At 45.9% G+C, this 17110-nt stretch overlaps 1 protein-coding gene across 3 annotated transcripts; it reads left to right on the top strand.

Annotated features, from left to right (window-relative positions):
• Positions 1-292: 292 nt before the first annotated feature.
• HMGCL (3-hydroxy-3-methylglutaryl-CoA lyase) lies at positions 293-15376 on the top strand. Of its 3 annotated transcripts, none has more exons than XM_035119394.3 (9): positions 293-423; positions 3662-3745; positions 5983-6090; positions 6698-6793; positions 8544-8692; positions 9234-9297; positions 10189-10377; positions 11323-11448; positions 12307-15376. In XM_035119394.3, exons 1-9 carry the CDS (start codon positions 388-390, stop codon positions 12406-12408), a joined length of 954 nt encoding a protein of 317 aa, XP_034975285.2. In that variant the 5' UTR covers positions 293-387; the 3' UTR covers positions 12409-15376. The 3 variants fall into 3 exon arrangements, with proteins under 3 accessions (XP_034975285.2, XP_034975284.2, XP_088527225.1); XM_035119393.3 differs by lacking the exon at positions 293-423 and adding an exon at positions 2477-2573; XM_088671099.1 differs by lacking the exon at positions 293-423 and adding an exon at positions 2477-2937.
• Positions 15377-17110: the final 1734 nt, after the last annotated feature.

Raw genomic sequence — 17110 nt, 5'->3', positions numbered from 1 at the left:
TCCTGGCTTGGGGACATTGGCAAATATCTTTTGGCATTGATCATTCCTTGCAACATACTGAGAAAAAATCCATGATGCTAAAATGCTGAGTATATACTGGGCATACAAACTCTCTTGGCACTGGGTTGCAAGCATTGTGAACTTTGGTGGGAGGGAGCAGAATAGTAACACACCTTTCTGCTTCATTCCATAGACCCTTGGGTGAAGGGAATATCTAAAGTAAATCAAATTGGCAGTTTTAGGGCCAAAACAAATAGCTCTTATCTCAGAGCCACAGGCTTCTGTTGCTTTAGTGGTATAAATGCACATAGGGCAGTGCTGCAAGTCACCCGTGCAGGCCAAGCTAAGTCAAACCCCTGTGTGAGCAGGAGACACCAGAGTGCAAAAATGGGACCTTTGCGAAGAGGAAGCCTGATGGGACAGGTATACTTTTCAAAAATAGGTACAAATAGTATGTGTAATAAGTTGTTTCAGCTATTAGAAAAAACCACGGTTATCTCTTGTATCTCCATTCGGGAACACCTGAAGAAGGATGCATAGTACCATACTGTATAGGTTGGGTTTTTTTTAAGGCGACTATAAATATGTTAGGGACCCAGGTGGCACTGTGGGTTAAACCATAGAGTCTAGGGCTTGCTGAACAGAAGGTCGGCGGTTCGAATCCCTGCAACGGGGTGAGCTCCCGTTGCTCGGTCCCAGCTCCTGCCCACCTAGCAGTTCGAAAGCACATCAAAGTGCAAGTAGATAAATAGGGACCGCTCCGGCGGGAAGGTAAACAGCGTTTCCGCGCGCTGCTCTGGTTCGCCAGAAGCAGCTTTGTCATGCTGGCCACACGCATGTCTGCGGACAAATGCTGGCTCCCTCGGCCTATAGAGCGAGATGAGCGCCGCAACCCCAGAGTCGGACATGACTGGACCTGATGGTCAGGGGCCCCTTTACCTATAAATCTGTTAGGCTGATAAGTGTAGCAAGCAAAATGAGATCCAATTGATTATGTGTCATTACATTGCTTTCTTCAGCCTCTTAGTAAGTTGTGAAGAACACAAAGCAGGGCATTAAGGTGGCATCAGGTATTTGGAAGGGATTTTCAGGTACGAGCAGCAGCAGTTGAGAGTGGTCAAAAGCCATGTAGGGCTGCCGTCCCTATTGTGCAGAAGCTCAGATTGTTAGCAGGAAACTTCATAGTAGCCATGTGACTAATGCTAAGAGGTGGAAAAGTTATGGGGCAGAGAAATAACAGGAAATCAGGCTTGACCAGGAAGAGCTTTGAAGGTGAGGGATTTGTTTCGGATGTTAAGGTTCAAGCATACCTCAAATATGCAAAATAAAAAAATTCCTTCAGTAGCACCTTAAAGACCAACTAAGTTTTTATTTTGGTATGAGCTTTCGTGTGCATGCACACTTCTTCAGATACAGTGAAATAGAAGTCCCCCGATGGACTTCCATTTCATGCGGCTCAATGTGGTGCCTTCCATAGTTCTGGTTACAGGTAGGTAGCCGTGTTGGTGCATGCACACGAAAGCTCATACCAAAATAAAAACTTAGTTGGTCTTTAAGGTGCTACTGAAGGAATTTTTTTATTTTACTTCGACCCAGACCAACACGGCTACCTACCTGTAACCTCAAATATGCAAAAATATGAAAATCTGATAGGGAATTCTTTTATGGCGCGGTATCCTGTCCATGTTGCTTGTGTGTCATGCTTACCTTTGTCAAAAACAGTCCATGTTAGTTGTTACCGGTATGCTTGTACAGTATGGGTCTGGTGTCATTTTATACATACAAAGAGCCGGATTTAGGTGTGATGAGGCCCTAAGCTACTGAAGGTAATGGGGCCCTTTATATGTCCGGCTGTCCTTTGTCAACAACTAATTGTTGCTGTTTTTTGTGTTGAATATGTGCTATATGGTAATTTATAGACCTAATAGGTATTTAAGCCATTTGCACATAACAAATAGGAGCCTACACAACACAAAACACTGTTGCTGTATGTAGGTTTTATTTTATTTTATTTTTATCTTATGTACATGTACATAAGATAAAAATGCACATCCAGTTGTTTTTTCCCTTTTAATATTTTTGGGGCCCCAAGAGAGTGGGGCCCTAAGCTACAGCTTGTTTAGCTTATAGGTAAATCCGGCACAGAGCTCTAACAGTTGTAGCCGGTCTTCAGGTGTAGCACCTATTTCCTTCTTGAAAGCCTCCCAGGGGCAACGCCTGCTACTCCGCCAGGGGCGAGGGAGGCACTCTGCACATGCTCAGGCGCAAATAGCATAAAATAAACCGCCACCCTCCCGTGGCGGGGTCTCCCATTCTCGGCCACTTTTCCCCAAGCGGACAGGCAGAGATTCACCAGGTGAAGCCTTGCCCGCATTCCTAGGAAGGCGAACGCGCCAGCGCCGCCCACTCCGCCGCACGCGCATCAAGGGAAGCGGGTCACGTGGAGGAACAAAGCCCTCCCGCCGTCACGTGACCCGATTCCAGTCGCGGACTCTCGCTGGAGAAGGGGAAGAAGCGGCGACATGGTGGCGGCCAAGCGGGCGCTGCCGCGGCTGGTGGCTTCGCTGCGGCCGGTGAGCAGGAGAGCAGAGCTGGGGCGGGTCCAGGTTGGGAAGTGGGACGTTGCTGCTGCTGCTTCGGGAGCTGCGGTTGTGGCGGCTCTCCGTGGGGAGGGGGTGTCCCTAAGCTGCCCTGGCAGTTGCTATGGGGTGGCCTGCGAACGGCAGGGGCCACCTCCAGATGTTTTCTACATCGGCCCCAGACAGGCTGCTTGTAGGGCGAGTGGGGAGCGCACGTTTCAGATTAGTTGTTGCACTGCAACTTCCCGGGCTCCACCAGCTGCAGCCCAGTGTGCAAGATAAACAAACACTTGCAAAGACTCGCAGATTGAGACTGGCTCAAGAGGAACAATTGCACCTTTGGCGGAGAATGGTAGAGGTCCGTTTCGTTTACAAATTCTCCAGAAAACCAAAGATCAGTTCCAAAGGTTTCTGCTAACTTTTGAATCACCGAATAAGAACATGTTTTACGGGTGTATGTATATACAGGGATATAGTTGTTGTTTTTAATGATGCACTTCCCCAGGGGTCTCTGGGGAAATACATGAATAAAGTGCTGTGAGGCATGAGGAATCATTTGGAGGTGGCCTTATAGTCCTTCCACGCACAAATCCATTCCACTTTAAGCTTTATTCATTTCAGGCTATTAGGATTTCCCCCCCCCCCAATGTGAGGGGTGACATTTTGTTGTTGCTGTTCTGAAACAATTGGGAGTCCTTGTTGATCTACTGTAAATCTCCCAGAGATCTACCAGTAGATCATTGTCTACATTCTGCCCACCCTTCCAAAAATGCTAGGACAGATGTCAAACTTAGTTGAATCTACTCTATATTTTGGGTTTTGCCCTCCGTGAATTGGTTTTAACCTCTTATGAATATGTCCTGTCCTGAACCCCATTTAAAGACATCCAAATCGGGGACCATCACTACATCTTATGGAAGCAAATCCTTTAGTTTAGCTATGTATTGTACCAACATGGACTTCCGTATGTCTTTTCATTAATTATTCATTAGGCATGTTGACTGATAAGAACATTGTGAAAATGTATTGTTCATCCCAGTTGTAAATAAATAAATATATCATTTCTCTCCTCCCCTCTACAGCTCAGCTCAACAGCAGCTGGTACGCTTCCCAAATATGTGAAAATAGTTGAGGTCGGTCCAAGAGATGGCTTGCAAAATGAAAAGGTAAATGACTCCTGATAAGCTATTTGTCTTGTTCCTGAAACTTACAGTAGTTTGTTCTCATGAACCTGCTCTTTCCACATCTGCACAGTTTTAATTTTGCTGCCAACTAGAACATGGGTCACAGCTCAAAAATTCCATCCTCACCCTTTTGCCTTACTTGGTCTGTTTCTGGCAATTCCTGTGTATTGATCACTAGAAATGCATCAATCCAGGCTGGTGAGTCACATTGGGGTAGGCAACCTAAGGCCCATGGGCCGTATGCGGCCCAATCGCCTTCTCAATCCGGCCCGTGGATGGTCCAGGAATCAGCATGTTTTTACATGAGTAGAATGTGTCCTTTTATTTAAAATGCATCTCTGGGTTATTTGTGGGGCATAGGAATTCGTTCATTTTTTGCCCTTCAAAATACAGTCCAGCCCACCACATGGTCTGAGGGATGGTGGACCGGCCCACGGCTGAAAAAGCTTGCTGATCCCCTGGGACTCACCTCAGAGACTTCAGCCTGGGCAAACTGCAGTCTCTACTGCTCAATTTCTCATTTGTTCATTTCAATGCAGCAGCTTATATAAATTAAATCGGCCTGTGAAATGGATACAACCTATTGCGCAGCTGATGCAAAGATGCCATGAACCATCATAAGGAGCACCTTGAGAGATAACATTTCATAACATGCTCTAATCTAACATTTTGTGATCTTTGTTGCATTTCATCAGATTCATATGGGCATGCACAGTAGTATGTACAATGTTTGCAGGTTGAAAAGCACTAAGCATTATGCAGACCTTGATAGTTTTCATTTTTAAGGATTTAAGGTGGCATTGTGATCAGGAGACTGGCACCCTAATGAGTGATGCTGACAATAACATTTAGTATTTATGTTCCTCTTTCTTTGCTTAAAATGCTTTTGCATACCTTATTTTTGTTCTAAACATGTAAGGTAGGTCAGTGGTGTTATACCCATATTGCAGATGAGACATTGAGGCTCAGAGAATAGTTTGCCCTAAACTCCTTCCATAGCAGAGGCAAGATTTGAACTGGGCACTTCCTGGTTCATAGCAAGCTTAGCTTCTTAGCCACTACATTTTACCAGCTCTTGCCTTGAAATGGCATAATTCAGAAATATTGAAGGATTTCTGTACTAGGATGAGAAGCTACAAGAGCCAGGCATGGAGTCAGAATTGTCCTGGCTAACTCTGGCTTCAGTGGGAGCCTTTGCAGCTTGTAGGATGTGTATGGTTTTGTTTATGCCCGTGAACCATATCTTGGAAGTTCCATTGGGGGATTTTAGCAGTCTTAACCTGCACCCCATGGAGATACTGACTTCATAAAGGCATAATGAAAAATCATGTTGGAATACCAAGAATACGTCCCCATCAGGCCAGTGGTCTTTCTAGCCCCACACCTGGATTCCCAAGTCGCCAACACAATGTACCTGAGAAGCCCACATGAGAGTAATGGGCCTCTCCTGCTGCTGTTGCTTCATAGCAACTGGTATTCAGAGGCATAATGCTTCTAAACTGGGAGGTTGCCTGTTGGCATCTTGACTAGCAGCCATTGATAGACCACTTGTCCTCCCTGAATTTCTCTGATCCCCTTCTAAAGCTATTTAATCATTGCAGGTAGCCAACTAGGTAAAATAGTACAAGTTCTGACCTACGGTAACTCTGGAGAGAGAGAGAGAAATCTCTCCAAATACACAAAGTCAGAGCCAGCAAGTTTGTTTAAGGCCTGACGTGAATGTTTACCCATTGCAAAGTCTGTCCACCGTTACCAGGTTGCAAAACAGGAAATCTTTGTCCCTCTGGCAGGCTGTTTGGTGCGCAAAGCTCACAGTGATGCAAAATTGACTAACAACGTAAGCTCCACTGAGGTCAGCGTGGCCGGTTCTTATGCATTTATTGTTTATTATATTAAGAGATTTTTAGTCTTCTCCAGTCTCAAAAGCTCAAGGTCAGATGCAGTATAAAAATTAAAGAAATGCAAAAAAAGGTTGTGGTAATTCATCTATCTGTAAAAAACAACAACCCAAGACCATTGTATAAAGATCCCAGCCATTTCCACTCCCTTGTCTCCAATAAGAGGCATCCTTCTTGCCTTCCAGTTTGTGATCCTCCACCTCAGTGGCCTTCCCCATCCCTTCCCACTTTTGTTCTACTCCAGGGAAGGGTTTGATTAGACTTTCTGGAAGGGATTGTGGAATTGCTATAAGTGGGAAATGTGTTTCTCTCTTTTTGTAGAATATCGTCCCCACCCATGTGAAAATTGACTTAATCAACCTGCTGTCGGAAACGGGTCTTTCGGTCATAGAAGCTACCAGTTTTGTGTCTCCCAAATGGGTTCCTCAGGTCAGTATGGGTGAGCCTCAAATTCACGTTGCTGACGCAGTGAAGAGAGCAGGTCCCTGCTTCTCCCGTAACCTTGCTGGGTGGCTTAGATAAATTACTGTGTCTCCTTTCATAGGTTGCATTTGCATATAGGTAATTCCAAACCATAGTTTAGTGCAGGTCTGGGAAGCTGGGAGCCACACTCTGATTCTCAGGACTTCCCCCCCCCCTCCCCAGGGCTGCTAAGCGTAATGTGGCTATGCAGCAATTTAACACAGCAGCATGCAGAGGGGTTGTTTCTGTTATAAAAAGTTTCTGACCTTCGTAGATTACTGAGCATCATTCTCAAAGCCGCCTGTTATTGTAAAACGTTGTTCGGAAAGCTAGAGTCCCTCTTTAAAAACCAGCTAATAATGGAAGTGGAGCTTGTAAGAGGAACCTGCTTTTCATTGGGGAAAGTCTGTCTTGAATATGCCAACATTATAAAAATACTTTTCATCTGTCGCCTAACAACCCTATTTCTTTTTCTCATTTTGATCTGCAAGGGTTTGGAAGCGTTAAGGTGCTCCCCTCTTTACCAGTGGAAAATTAAAATCCTGTCTTTTATGTTCTTCGTTTTGCAACTTAGATGGCTGATCATACTGAAGTCATGCAAGGGATTCGGAAGGTTCCTGGGATCAGCTACCCTGTTTTGACTCCCAACCTCAAAGGCTTCCAAGCAGCGGTAAGGAAGATGGCAGTGCAGAAGCTCTGAGGTCATGGCTTTAGTAGAGATCTTTAAAGTGAGAAATACACAACTATGAATGTAATTCCATATCCTATTACAGGTATGGTGGACCTGACCTGGACAGGCAGCTCATATATTTAAATAGAGGAGGCACATCTTCTCCCCCCCCCCCCCCGGCCGAATTGAACTCAGTGAAGGTGCTTGTATATGTAAAAACCTGTAGGCCATGCTGGGAAAAGTCTCTCCAGCATCACAGGAATCTTAATTAGCTGAATGTAGCCTTAAATCGGGTCAACTAGGCCCATTTTGGTACGGTTTTTGTACATTATTTATTTATTGATTGTATTGATTAGTCATTTTTTTCCAGAAAGGTGAAATCAGGGTGACTTACAAATAGTAACTTTTAAAATGAGTGAAAAGAAGAATAAACACAACCTAAAATGTTAGTGCCAATAATACGTATAATAAATCAGATCCACCCCTCTAAAACAGAGGTCCCCTACCCTGCACCTTGCAAAGGCGTTCACTGCTGCCCCAGGCAGGTGTCCCAGACTCTAAGCTTTTTTCAAAAAAACAAAACAACCCAGTCTCTATTCCTCATAGGAAGAAAGTTTTTTGGGGGAAATGTTCAGGTACCTTCTAATCAATTTCTGTGGAATGAAAGCGAGTGTGATGTTGCCACCTGGTGCCGTGAAATCCCTCCTGTTATTACACAGCAACATCATTTATACGTGTAGAATCAATATTATGTGATCTCCACAACCAGGAGTAGCCGGACATAGCTGACTTCCCATGGTTAGCATGAGGTTGTTGGGGAGGTACCATACTTTTCCATCTATAAGACGCCCCTGTGTATAAGACTACCCCTCAAATTTTAGAATAAGGGGGTAGATGGCTCAGAGTTGTTGAGCTTTTTTTGTGGAGGATTGCCCAGGGTTGTTGAGCTTTCTTTTCGGGAGGGATTGCCTAAATTTGCTCACCCCCACATGATGCAAAATCAGCCTCCCGTCTGTCCCATCGCCGGCAGAAGCTGCCAATCGCCCACCCAGCTGCCAGGGTGTCAGCCAATCAACACCGCCCATTGACGCAGCAACCAATAACATGCACAGTAGAACCAGAGGGCCTTCTTAGTAGTGGCACCCGCCCTGTGGAACGCCCTCCCACCAGATGTCAAAGAGAAAAACAACTACCAGACTTTCAGAAGACATCTGAAGGCAGCCCTGTTTAGGGAAGCTTTTAATGTTTAATAGATTATTGCATTTTAATGTTCTGCTCTGTTGGAAGCTGCCCAGAGTGGCTGGGGAAACTCAACCAGATGGGCGGGGTATAAATAATAATAATAATAATAATATATAATTATTATTATTATTATTAGTGATTTACAGCCGCGGCAGCAACCAATCAAACATCCACCCTATGCACTACCCATGTATAAGACGACCCCCACTTTTAAGCATGATTTTTAAAGAAAAAACACAGTCTTATACATGGAAAAGTCCAGTTAACTAATTTTGTGTTATGCCACGCTGCCCCTAGCCATTTTGTGACTGGCCCCCCACAGCGCTTCTCAACATTCGAAAAGTGACCCCAATCCGAAAAGGTTGGCGACCCCTGCATTAAAAGATAAGCAGAAAATCAAGATTGCTTGCAGTCACCACAATTAACAATTAAATTGCTGTCACGCACCACCACCTGAGTTCACTTATCAGAGGGAGTGATATATAGGGCATATTCCCTGTATTGACAGGTGGCAGCAGGAGCTAAGGAGGTGTCAATCTTCGGGGCAGCATCAGAACTTTTCACAAAGAAGAACATCAACTGTTCCATTGAGGAGAGCCTGAACAGATTCAGTGACGTCCTGAGTGCAGCTAGAGAAACCAGCATCCCGGTCCGAGGGTGAGCTTTAGAGCCATGTGCTAACTGAGTTGTTGAACGATCTTCTCTATCTGCTGATCTACCGTGATTTATTTATTATTGTTGCATTTACATTTACAAATGTGCCGGTGAAGTTTGGGAGAGGGATTGCAGAACCAAAATACTGGATCATCTCTGAGATGGCCTGAAGGAAGGAGCTTTCCATAACATGGTCCTGATAAGTCATAACTGGGGGTAGCCATCGGTTGCTGTCTTTCATGTACGTGAGGAAGTAGCTGCCGCTCCCCAGTAGGTGGGTGAGGGAGCTCTTCACATTTTATGTGATGGAGTGAAGATTCTGGTGTATATAAACAGGCTGCGGTGAGGTTTTCATACCACAGGCTTGGCCGTAAATCCCTAGGAGCACGCCAATGCTATTTTCATTCTGCAAATGATTTATAGGTCACGTGTGAGGCCAGTAGCCTGAGGCTGCCGTTCTGGTTGTGTAAAAGCCATTTGAAACTCCTGCATGTACAGTATTAGGTATAATAATACCTGTGTTCCCCCCCCCCCCTGCGTGCAGGTATGTCTCCTGTGTCCTTGGCTGCCCATATGAAGGCAAGATTGCTCCGGCTAAAGTAGCAGAAGTGAGTATATGTTGCAGTTGGAAGGTGTGGCATCCATTGTGCACCCAGCATCAATACTGAAAGGCATTTGTGGGCGGTGGGGGTGGCCTTCTGTCTTGGATATTCTTGGTAACCCCAGTCAGTAAAGGGTCGCACATCAGCACTGCGTGTTGCAGCTGCCGTTGTTTCAGTTTTCATTGCACAGGTGGAAAAAGCAAAAGGCGCCTTTTTTGAGGTGAAATTGCACTTTGCAACGAGCATAGGGCTGCCACCCCAAATGGGTACAGGGATGGGAAGAGCCCAGTACTGGGCCAGGTGAAATAATGGGTTGACTTGGTAAAAGGCAGCTGCATGTATTCCCTGTGCACCCCTTATCCTCACCAGCAGCAGCCAAGAATGCGAAGAGCAGGAAAACACACACTGTAATATTGGGACATGGGGTAAACAGAAGTATAGGTTATGCAAAGGGAGGGTGGAACTCAGCCAGAGGCTCCTGCTTTTTGCATTGTCCCTGTGCTCTTTACATTGTGTAGCTCAAACTTTAAATGGTAGGTTTGCATAGGAAGGGCAGTAGTAGAGCTGCGCAGAAAGTCACAGGTTCAGTCCCTACCCTCTCCAAGTAGGTCTGGGGACGACCCTGTCTGAGATCCTGTAGAGCCACTGCCACTCAATCTCAACCAGGGTTTCCCAAACGTGGATCTCCAGCTGCTTTTGGACTACAACTCCCATCATCCCTACCTAGTAGGACCTGTGATCAGGGATGATGGGAGTTGTAGTCCAAAAACAGCTGGAGACCTAAGTATGGGAAACTCTGCTCTAAACAACACTGAGCTAGACGGGCCGGTGGTCTGACTTGGTGTCAGGCAGCTTTGTGTGTTGGAAATTCTGTAACTGTTCTGTTCTCTGCTGCAGGTTTCAAAGAAAATGTATGCCATGGGGTGCTATGAGATTTCCCTTGGCGATACCATCGGGGTTGGGACCCCCGGCAACATGAAGGACATGCTGTCTGCTGTCATGAAGGAGGTGCCTCTTGGAGCACTGGCTGTTCACTGCCATGACACTTATGGGCAGGCACTCGCCAACACGCTGGTAGCGCTTCAGGTGACTTCCTCGCTGTTTTCATAGCTCAAGACATAATAATTCACTAAAATGGGTGGCGCAAATCCACCCATCCAATCCACACGCTAGCCACGAACAAGCCCTGGTCATTGGCCAATCTTGCCTGGGATAGAGATCATCTATTTATTTTGACAGTTTATGTATCGCTTACTTAGAATTCACGAAGAGTCGGACACGACTAAACAACAACAATTAGAATTGCCTGTAAGCCATGTACAAGAAACCCAGTACAGTGCAGATAAAAATCAATTGAAACAAACAAAAGATTAGAGTAAAATGCCTTCTGGAATTAAAAACAGTCTTCAGTAGGAAGTAGGAACAAAGAGGGGACCTGTCTGACCTCAGCTGGAAGGAAGTTCTATAAAATCGGGTCCTCTGAATGCACAGCTCCTGGCACATATAAGCCGTGCATCTGAGCCATGGGCGACCACTAACAGTGACTCTCCAAAGAGCTCAGTGACCTGGAATGGGTAAAAGGGTCCCTGGGGCATGTTTTGGCCCCACAAAAGGCATTCGGACTACATATAAAACAGGATCCACACAGAAGGAATGCTCTTAGGAGCGTCTCCAGCATACATCCACCTTCCCCAAATCATAAAAGAATTTCTGATACCCTGGAAGAAAGGGGCGGCGGCCTGTTTTTTGTTTTGTTTTTTTCAAAAGATAAGGTTGGCAGAACCCCTTACTTGGATTTTCAGTCTAATTCAGCGATGGGAAACCTGTGGATTTCCCAGTTGTTGGTTCACAGCTCCCCTCATCCCTGGCCACTGGCCATGCTGGCTGGGGCTGATGAGAGCTAGGAACCGCCCACATCAAAAGGGCCACCGGTTCCACATCCCTGGTCTAGTTAATCAGCCCATAAGTTGCTATTTCACTGGACGGACCAGGCAGGACTTTTCCTTAGAACGGCTCTGCTTCTGTTTGCAGATGGGTGTGAATGTGGTTGATTCCTCAGTCGCTGGCCTTGGTGGCTGCCCCTATGCCCAAGGAGCATCTGGGAATGTGGCCACGGAAGACATGGTGTACATGCTCAATGGTCTTGGCATCCACACTGTAAGTACTTAGTCATAGGAGGGGGACACACTTGTCTTGGCTTTGGGAGTTAGTACAAGGCACGCTTGTCTTTATTTTGCTTTGATAGAGATGGGTGTCTGTTGCCCTCATTGGCTGATCAGCTGCGATTGTACTTGATGTCTCTCCTAACTAGAGCATCCAGCCGAGCTTTATCTGCCACTGTGTGTAAAGTTGTATATGTGTTGGTAGAAACAGGTTGTCTGAAGTTTTCAACTGCCTCAAAATTATATTCTTCTGAGTAAGGGCTGTGTCTTTGGTCACCTTCATACCATCCATTTAAAGCACTCCTATGCCACTTTTAAGTCTACCCCCCCCCCAAAATAAAAAATAAATCCTGGGAAGTGAATTTTGTTAGGGGTGTGCATAGTTGTCAGGAGACCCTTACAGATGCAATTCTCAGAGTGGTTTAACAACCAACCCGTCTTGCCAGGGAACTCTAGGAATTGTATTTTTGGGGGGAAAATAGGGGTCTCATAATGAGCTCTGTTAACAAACTACAGTTCCCGGGATACTTTGACGGAAGCCATGGTTGTTAACACGGTATAGGAGTACTTTAAATTCATGGTGCGGATGTGACCTCTTGAGGAAGAGCACGTTTTGGGGTGTAGAAGGTCTTTGGTTTAATTCTCTGCATCTCCCCTTTTTAAAAAAAAAAAAAGAAAGTAAGTGGGAAGACCTTACTGGGCTGGAAAGACGAGTGTCTGAATCTATGGACAGCAGCTGACAGTCAAAAGAGCAGGCAGTACTAGACTAGAAGGACAAATGATCTGATGTCATTTAATGCAGCTTTGTATGTACAAGTAAGCAGCTGTGTCTCTTTTCTTCTTCCCTATGAAGGGTGTGGACCTCACGAAACTTCTGGAAGCAGGAACCTTTATTTGCAAGGCCTTGAACAGGAGGACCAATTCGAAAGTGGCACAGGCCTCCTGCAAACTGTGAAGCAAAGCAGTGCCTTTACGGGACTTGTTGGAAGCGAAATTACAAGCGGCACTCTGGAATCTGCCATGTTTGCACTTGCTCTCCTCTCCTAACTTTATTTAAGCACTCTCCAGTGGTCTCCGGGCTCGACGGCAGGAAGATGAGGCAGCCAAATTTTACCCTGAAAAGAGACATTAAAAAAGTAGTCTAGAGCACTGTATTTGCACTTGGTTGGATATCTTGGGCTTTGCAAAGAACCTGAGTCCTTCCCACAGGTCACAACTTGCCTCCAAGGAACAAATTTGTTGCAGTGGGTCATAAAAAGAGCCCTGCTGGGTTGGGCCAAAGGCCTATTATATTCCAGCATTTTGTTCTCACAGTGGCTAACCAGAGCCCTATGGGACGCTCACAAGCAGGACCTGAGGGCTCTCCTCATCTGAGGTTTGCGCCAAATGATATTCAGATTTATACTGCTTCTGACAGTGGAGGGACAACCTAGCCATAGTGGTTCATAGCCTTATCTACCATGAATTTGCCTTTTAAAGACATCCAAGTTGGGGGGGGGGTTGTCACTACATATTTTGGGAGCAAATGCCCTCGTTTAAGAACTGCAGTTTGTGAAGAAGCACTTTCTTTTCCCTGTCTTGACTCTTCCAACATCAATTGGAGCTTTTTAAAACATTCATCTTCATGGGAGCATCCTGAGTTCCTATATACCTCTACCCTTATTTGTATTTTTGGACCCTACATTTGCTTGGGCCATAATTTTATCTTTTCCTCTTCTCTCATTCGGAGTCTCCCATGTGACATTGTGGTTGTGTCAACAGTGCGCTGCGGAGTTTAACCCCCCCCCCCCGATGCCTTTCTCAATCAACTCATGGGGATATAAGTGGGCAACCCAAAGCAGGCAATAGTTTTTGCCTTCTGTTCACCACACCTATCCCAAGGCTGTCCCACTTGCAAAAAAAGAATCAACCAATTAAATATGCTTCTTTCTATATCTAAAAGCAAGTACTGTAGCCTCTCTGAAACCTTTGCTGAAATCTTCTTGTTGGGCCTCAGAGGGTGGGAGCCTGGTCTGACTCCCAATTCCTGTCCCCCAAAGACTCCCTCTCATAGGACAAGCCCATCACAAGCTCCTCCTGCTGCCAGTGTTCATGCCAGTTCAGCCTCCCCACATTCTGTGGGGCATGCTCAGTTTCCTACCTGCTTCATTCCTCCTTGCGCCAGTAGGGGGTGATGGCTTCCAATCCTGGGAGAAGAGGTGTAGCTGGGTTTGTGTGCCACTGAGGGATGGTGTGCCTGCCCCTAGATTTGGGCCGCTGCAGCTGATTGATCCTTGCACTGTTCCAGCCCCTGACCCAGATTGCCAGCTAAGGGGGGTGGCTTCCTTTCACGCTTGTCCCTCTGCTCCATTTTCCTCCCCCTACCCCTTTTCGTTCTCCAGGAGTTGGTGTCAGAATGGCAATGGCAACCTTCCTTCCCTGGTACAAAGCTGCACCAGCTATGCTTACTTCCAGCCAAAAATAAATGATACCATGGGTGACACAGCTGCTAATAGCTTGGTGCGGATAATGCCAAGGTTCCATGTTTGATCCCCGTATGGGACAGCTGCATATTCCTGCATTGCAGGCGGTTGGACTCGATCAGGCGTCCCCAAACTTCGGCCCTCCAGATGTTTTAGACTACAATTCCCATCATCCCTGACCACTGGTCCTATTATCTAGGGATCATGGGAGTTGTAGGCCAAAACATCTGGAGGGCCACAGTTTGGGGGTGCCTGGACTAGTTGATCCTCAGGGTCCCAACTTTACAATTCTGTGATTCTGTGTCATCCTAATGTCCATATGGCGCTCACCCGTTTGCTTCCCAATTCCTTCACTGCTTATAGTTCCCTTTCCCTTCCTTTGTTAGGTTCTTAAGTCTTTCTGAAGATGAGGAACTGCAAAGGCTCCAGGGCTTGATAGCTTTCCAGCAATTCTAACAGACCTGTGCTAGAGGAATTGGTGCCAAACTATTGTTAGCTTCTTGTTGCTGGGGAAATCCTTCAGAACTGGTTAGAGCAAAGGTAGCACTCCAGCTGTTTTGGGACTACAACTCCCATAATCCCTAGCTAACAGTACCAGTGGTCAGGGATGATGGAAATTGTAGTCCCAAAACAGCTGGAGGGCCAAGTTTGGCCATGCCTGCCTTAGGGGTACATGTGGTGTTCAATATGCCAGGCACATGTGTTGATACCCATGCTGGCTAGGGCTGATGGGAGTAGGATGTCCAGCACATCTGGAGGGCTGAAATAGAATATTTGGAAAGGGGTTGTTCTGGTTTTTTAATATATAAAGTAAATGGAAGGGAATTATTAGGTAAATAAGCAAGTTGTGCCTGGTCTTGGACAGGGATGGCTTGGCCACTGTGACCCCTGCATTGGTAACCTCAAGGCTGGACTGTTTTAACACACACTATAGGGAGCTGCCCTGAAGGCTATTGTAGAAGCTGCAGCTGGTATGAAATGCAGCTGCTAGGCTACAGGCTGGGGCAACATGCACATGTTACACTAATCTAAGGAGTTGCACTGACTGCAAACAAGCTGCTGGGCCAGGCTTTTAAGGATTTTGGTAATGACTTATACTGCCCTAAGCAACTTGGTACTAGGATCCCTGAGGCTCTTCCTGTTGGGCTGCAGCCTATGGAGCTACAGTTTGCAGCCGCTGGAGGGAGAGTCTTTTCAGTGGTGGCACCCGTACTATTAAACCACCTGCCTTCAGAGAGCAGAAAATATGCCTAAACCTCATTACTTTGTACATCTTAAAAACCAGCACCCAGGATTCTGGTGCTGTTTTGGTTTCAGAATAAAGCTACCCTAGATTTTCAGTTGCGTTTTCTTCCCACATTTTAATGTTTTGATATGTATTTTAATATTATTGTACACCACCTTGAGACTTGATGTGGGAGGTGGTATAGAAATGTTTTAAATAAAGTATTGGTTATAAAATCTGTTGTTCATTTTTGGAATTGCTGTGGGTGGGCAAGGGGAGTGGAATGGAGGGCATATCAGGATCTTAATGAAGAGCACAAGCTTAACTGTGCGATACAGCAGCAAAAAAAGCTAATGCAATCCAAGGCTGCATCAACAAATGTCCAGATCAAGGAACGTAATAGTGCCGCTCTATTCTGCCTCGGTCAGACCACACCTGTAATACTGTGTCCAATTTAAGGAGGGTATTGACAAGCTGAAGTGTACAGAGATTATCAAGAGTCTGGAAACCAAGCCTTACGAGGAACAGTTTTAAAAAATGTTTTCAAGGTCTGCTCCCCTGCGCCTTTAACAGCCTGGAAAGCAGAAATGTAACAGAGAGAGCTTTCCCTATCTCTGTGTATATCCTTATGTCTAGAAAAGCTACACCTGCTAGGTTTTCTTTGCAGGAGCAGGGCAGTAAAAATGTTGGCGGCTCAATTCCTACATTGCTGCTTTTGCAGGGAACAAGAGAATTAAGCTCCGTGCCAGTTCAATCTACTTTCTGGCCCCCATTGCAGGTATGTTGAAACACAGTCACACCCTGTGGGTGTGCAGAGTCAGTTACACGGCTGGGAGCCAACCTGCTTCAGAGAACAGGATATAGAGACTCCAGAGACACAGTTCCTGGTCAGAGATCAAAGGGGGAGGGGCATGATGGAGTAGAACTCACCTGGGCAGGCCAGACACCTGCAAGTGGAAATAAAGCCTTAGGAGGAATGGTTGAAGGAGTTGGGTAAGTTTAGCCTGGAGAAGAGAAGGCCGAGAAGTGATATGATAGCCATCTTCAAATATCTAAAGGGCTGTCACATGGACGATGGAGCAATGCTTGTTTTCTGCTGCTCCAGGAGGTAGGAGCTGAACCAATGGATTCAAATTACAAATAAGAAGATTCCAAGTAAACATCAGGAAGAACTTTCTGACAGAGCTGTTTGACAGTAGTACAGACTCCCTTGGAGGTGACGGACTCTGCTTCCCTGAAGGCATTTTAAACAGAGATTGAATAGCTGTCTACCAGGGATTCTTCAGCCGTAATTCCTGCATTGCAGGGGGCTGGACTAGATAGCCCTTGGAGTCCCTTCCAACTCTTAAGATTCTACGACTTCCTTAACAATGCCCCAAATCTGGAGCTGGGGTGGGAGGGTGGCTCCCAAGAGGGGAAAAAAAACGGGGAGAATAATTTGATAAATCCTGCCTTTGTTTTCTAAGCAGGGTGAGGAAAAAAATTAAGACATTCTTGCATTCGGGGGGGGGGGAGTATTCTCAAATTAGGCACTTTTGTCCATCAAACTGAACTGAATGTTTTCTCCTTAACAATATTTTGCTAACCTATCATCCTGCTACATTACAGGGGGAGATGTTCCTCTCTCTTGTCAAACTTCTCTCCTCTTTTCATTTTCAGAAAGCCACTGGAGAAAAAGCAACACAACCAATGTGTGTGAGAGATATATTTTCACTGCCAGTGTTGGTGTGTGTGTGCATGCACACCACACTTCATGTTCAGTGGGCAGGAGAAGGGGCCCTGCACATGTACCTAGGTAGAGCTCCTCCACTTGAAAGGGGACTATTGCCAATTAGGGCTTCTCCTTGTTTGGAAGAGGTCTGCACATGTACATCAGTGTGCTTGTGTAGGGCATTGATCCCCTTCAGTGGAGGGCATAGTTCCTGACTACATTAGATGGTGGGATTTAGACTTATTTCAAGCTGCCTTGT

This window comes from Zootoca vivipara, chromosome 6, assembly GCF_965207765.1.
Source record: "Zootoca vivipara chromosome 6, rZooViv2.hap1.1, whole genome shotgun sequence".
NCBI classification, from domain to species: Eukaryota; Metazoa; Chordata; class Lepidosauria; order Squamata; family Lacertidae; genus Zootoca; species Zootoca vivipara.
Note: the sequence above shows the minus strand (reverse complement) of the source record. Positions and strands in the feature narration are given on the sequence as shown.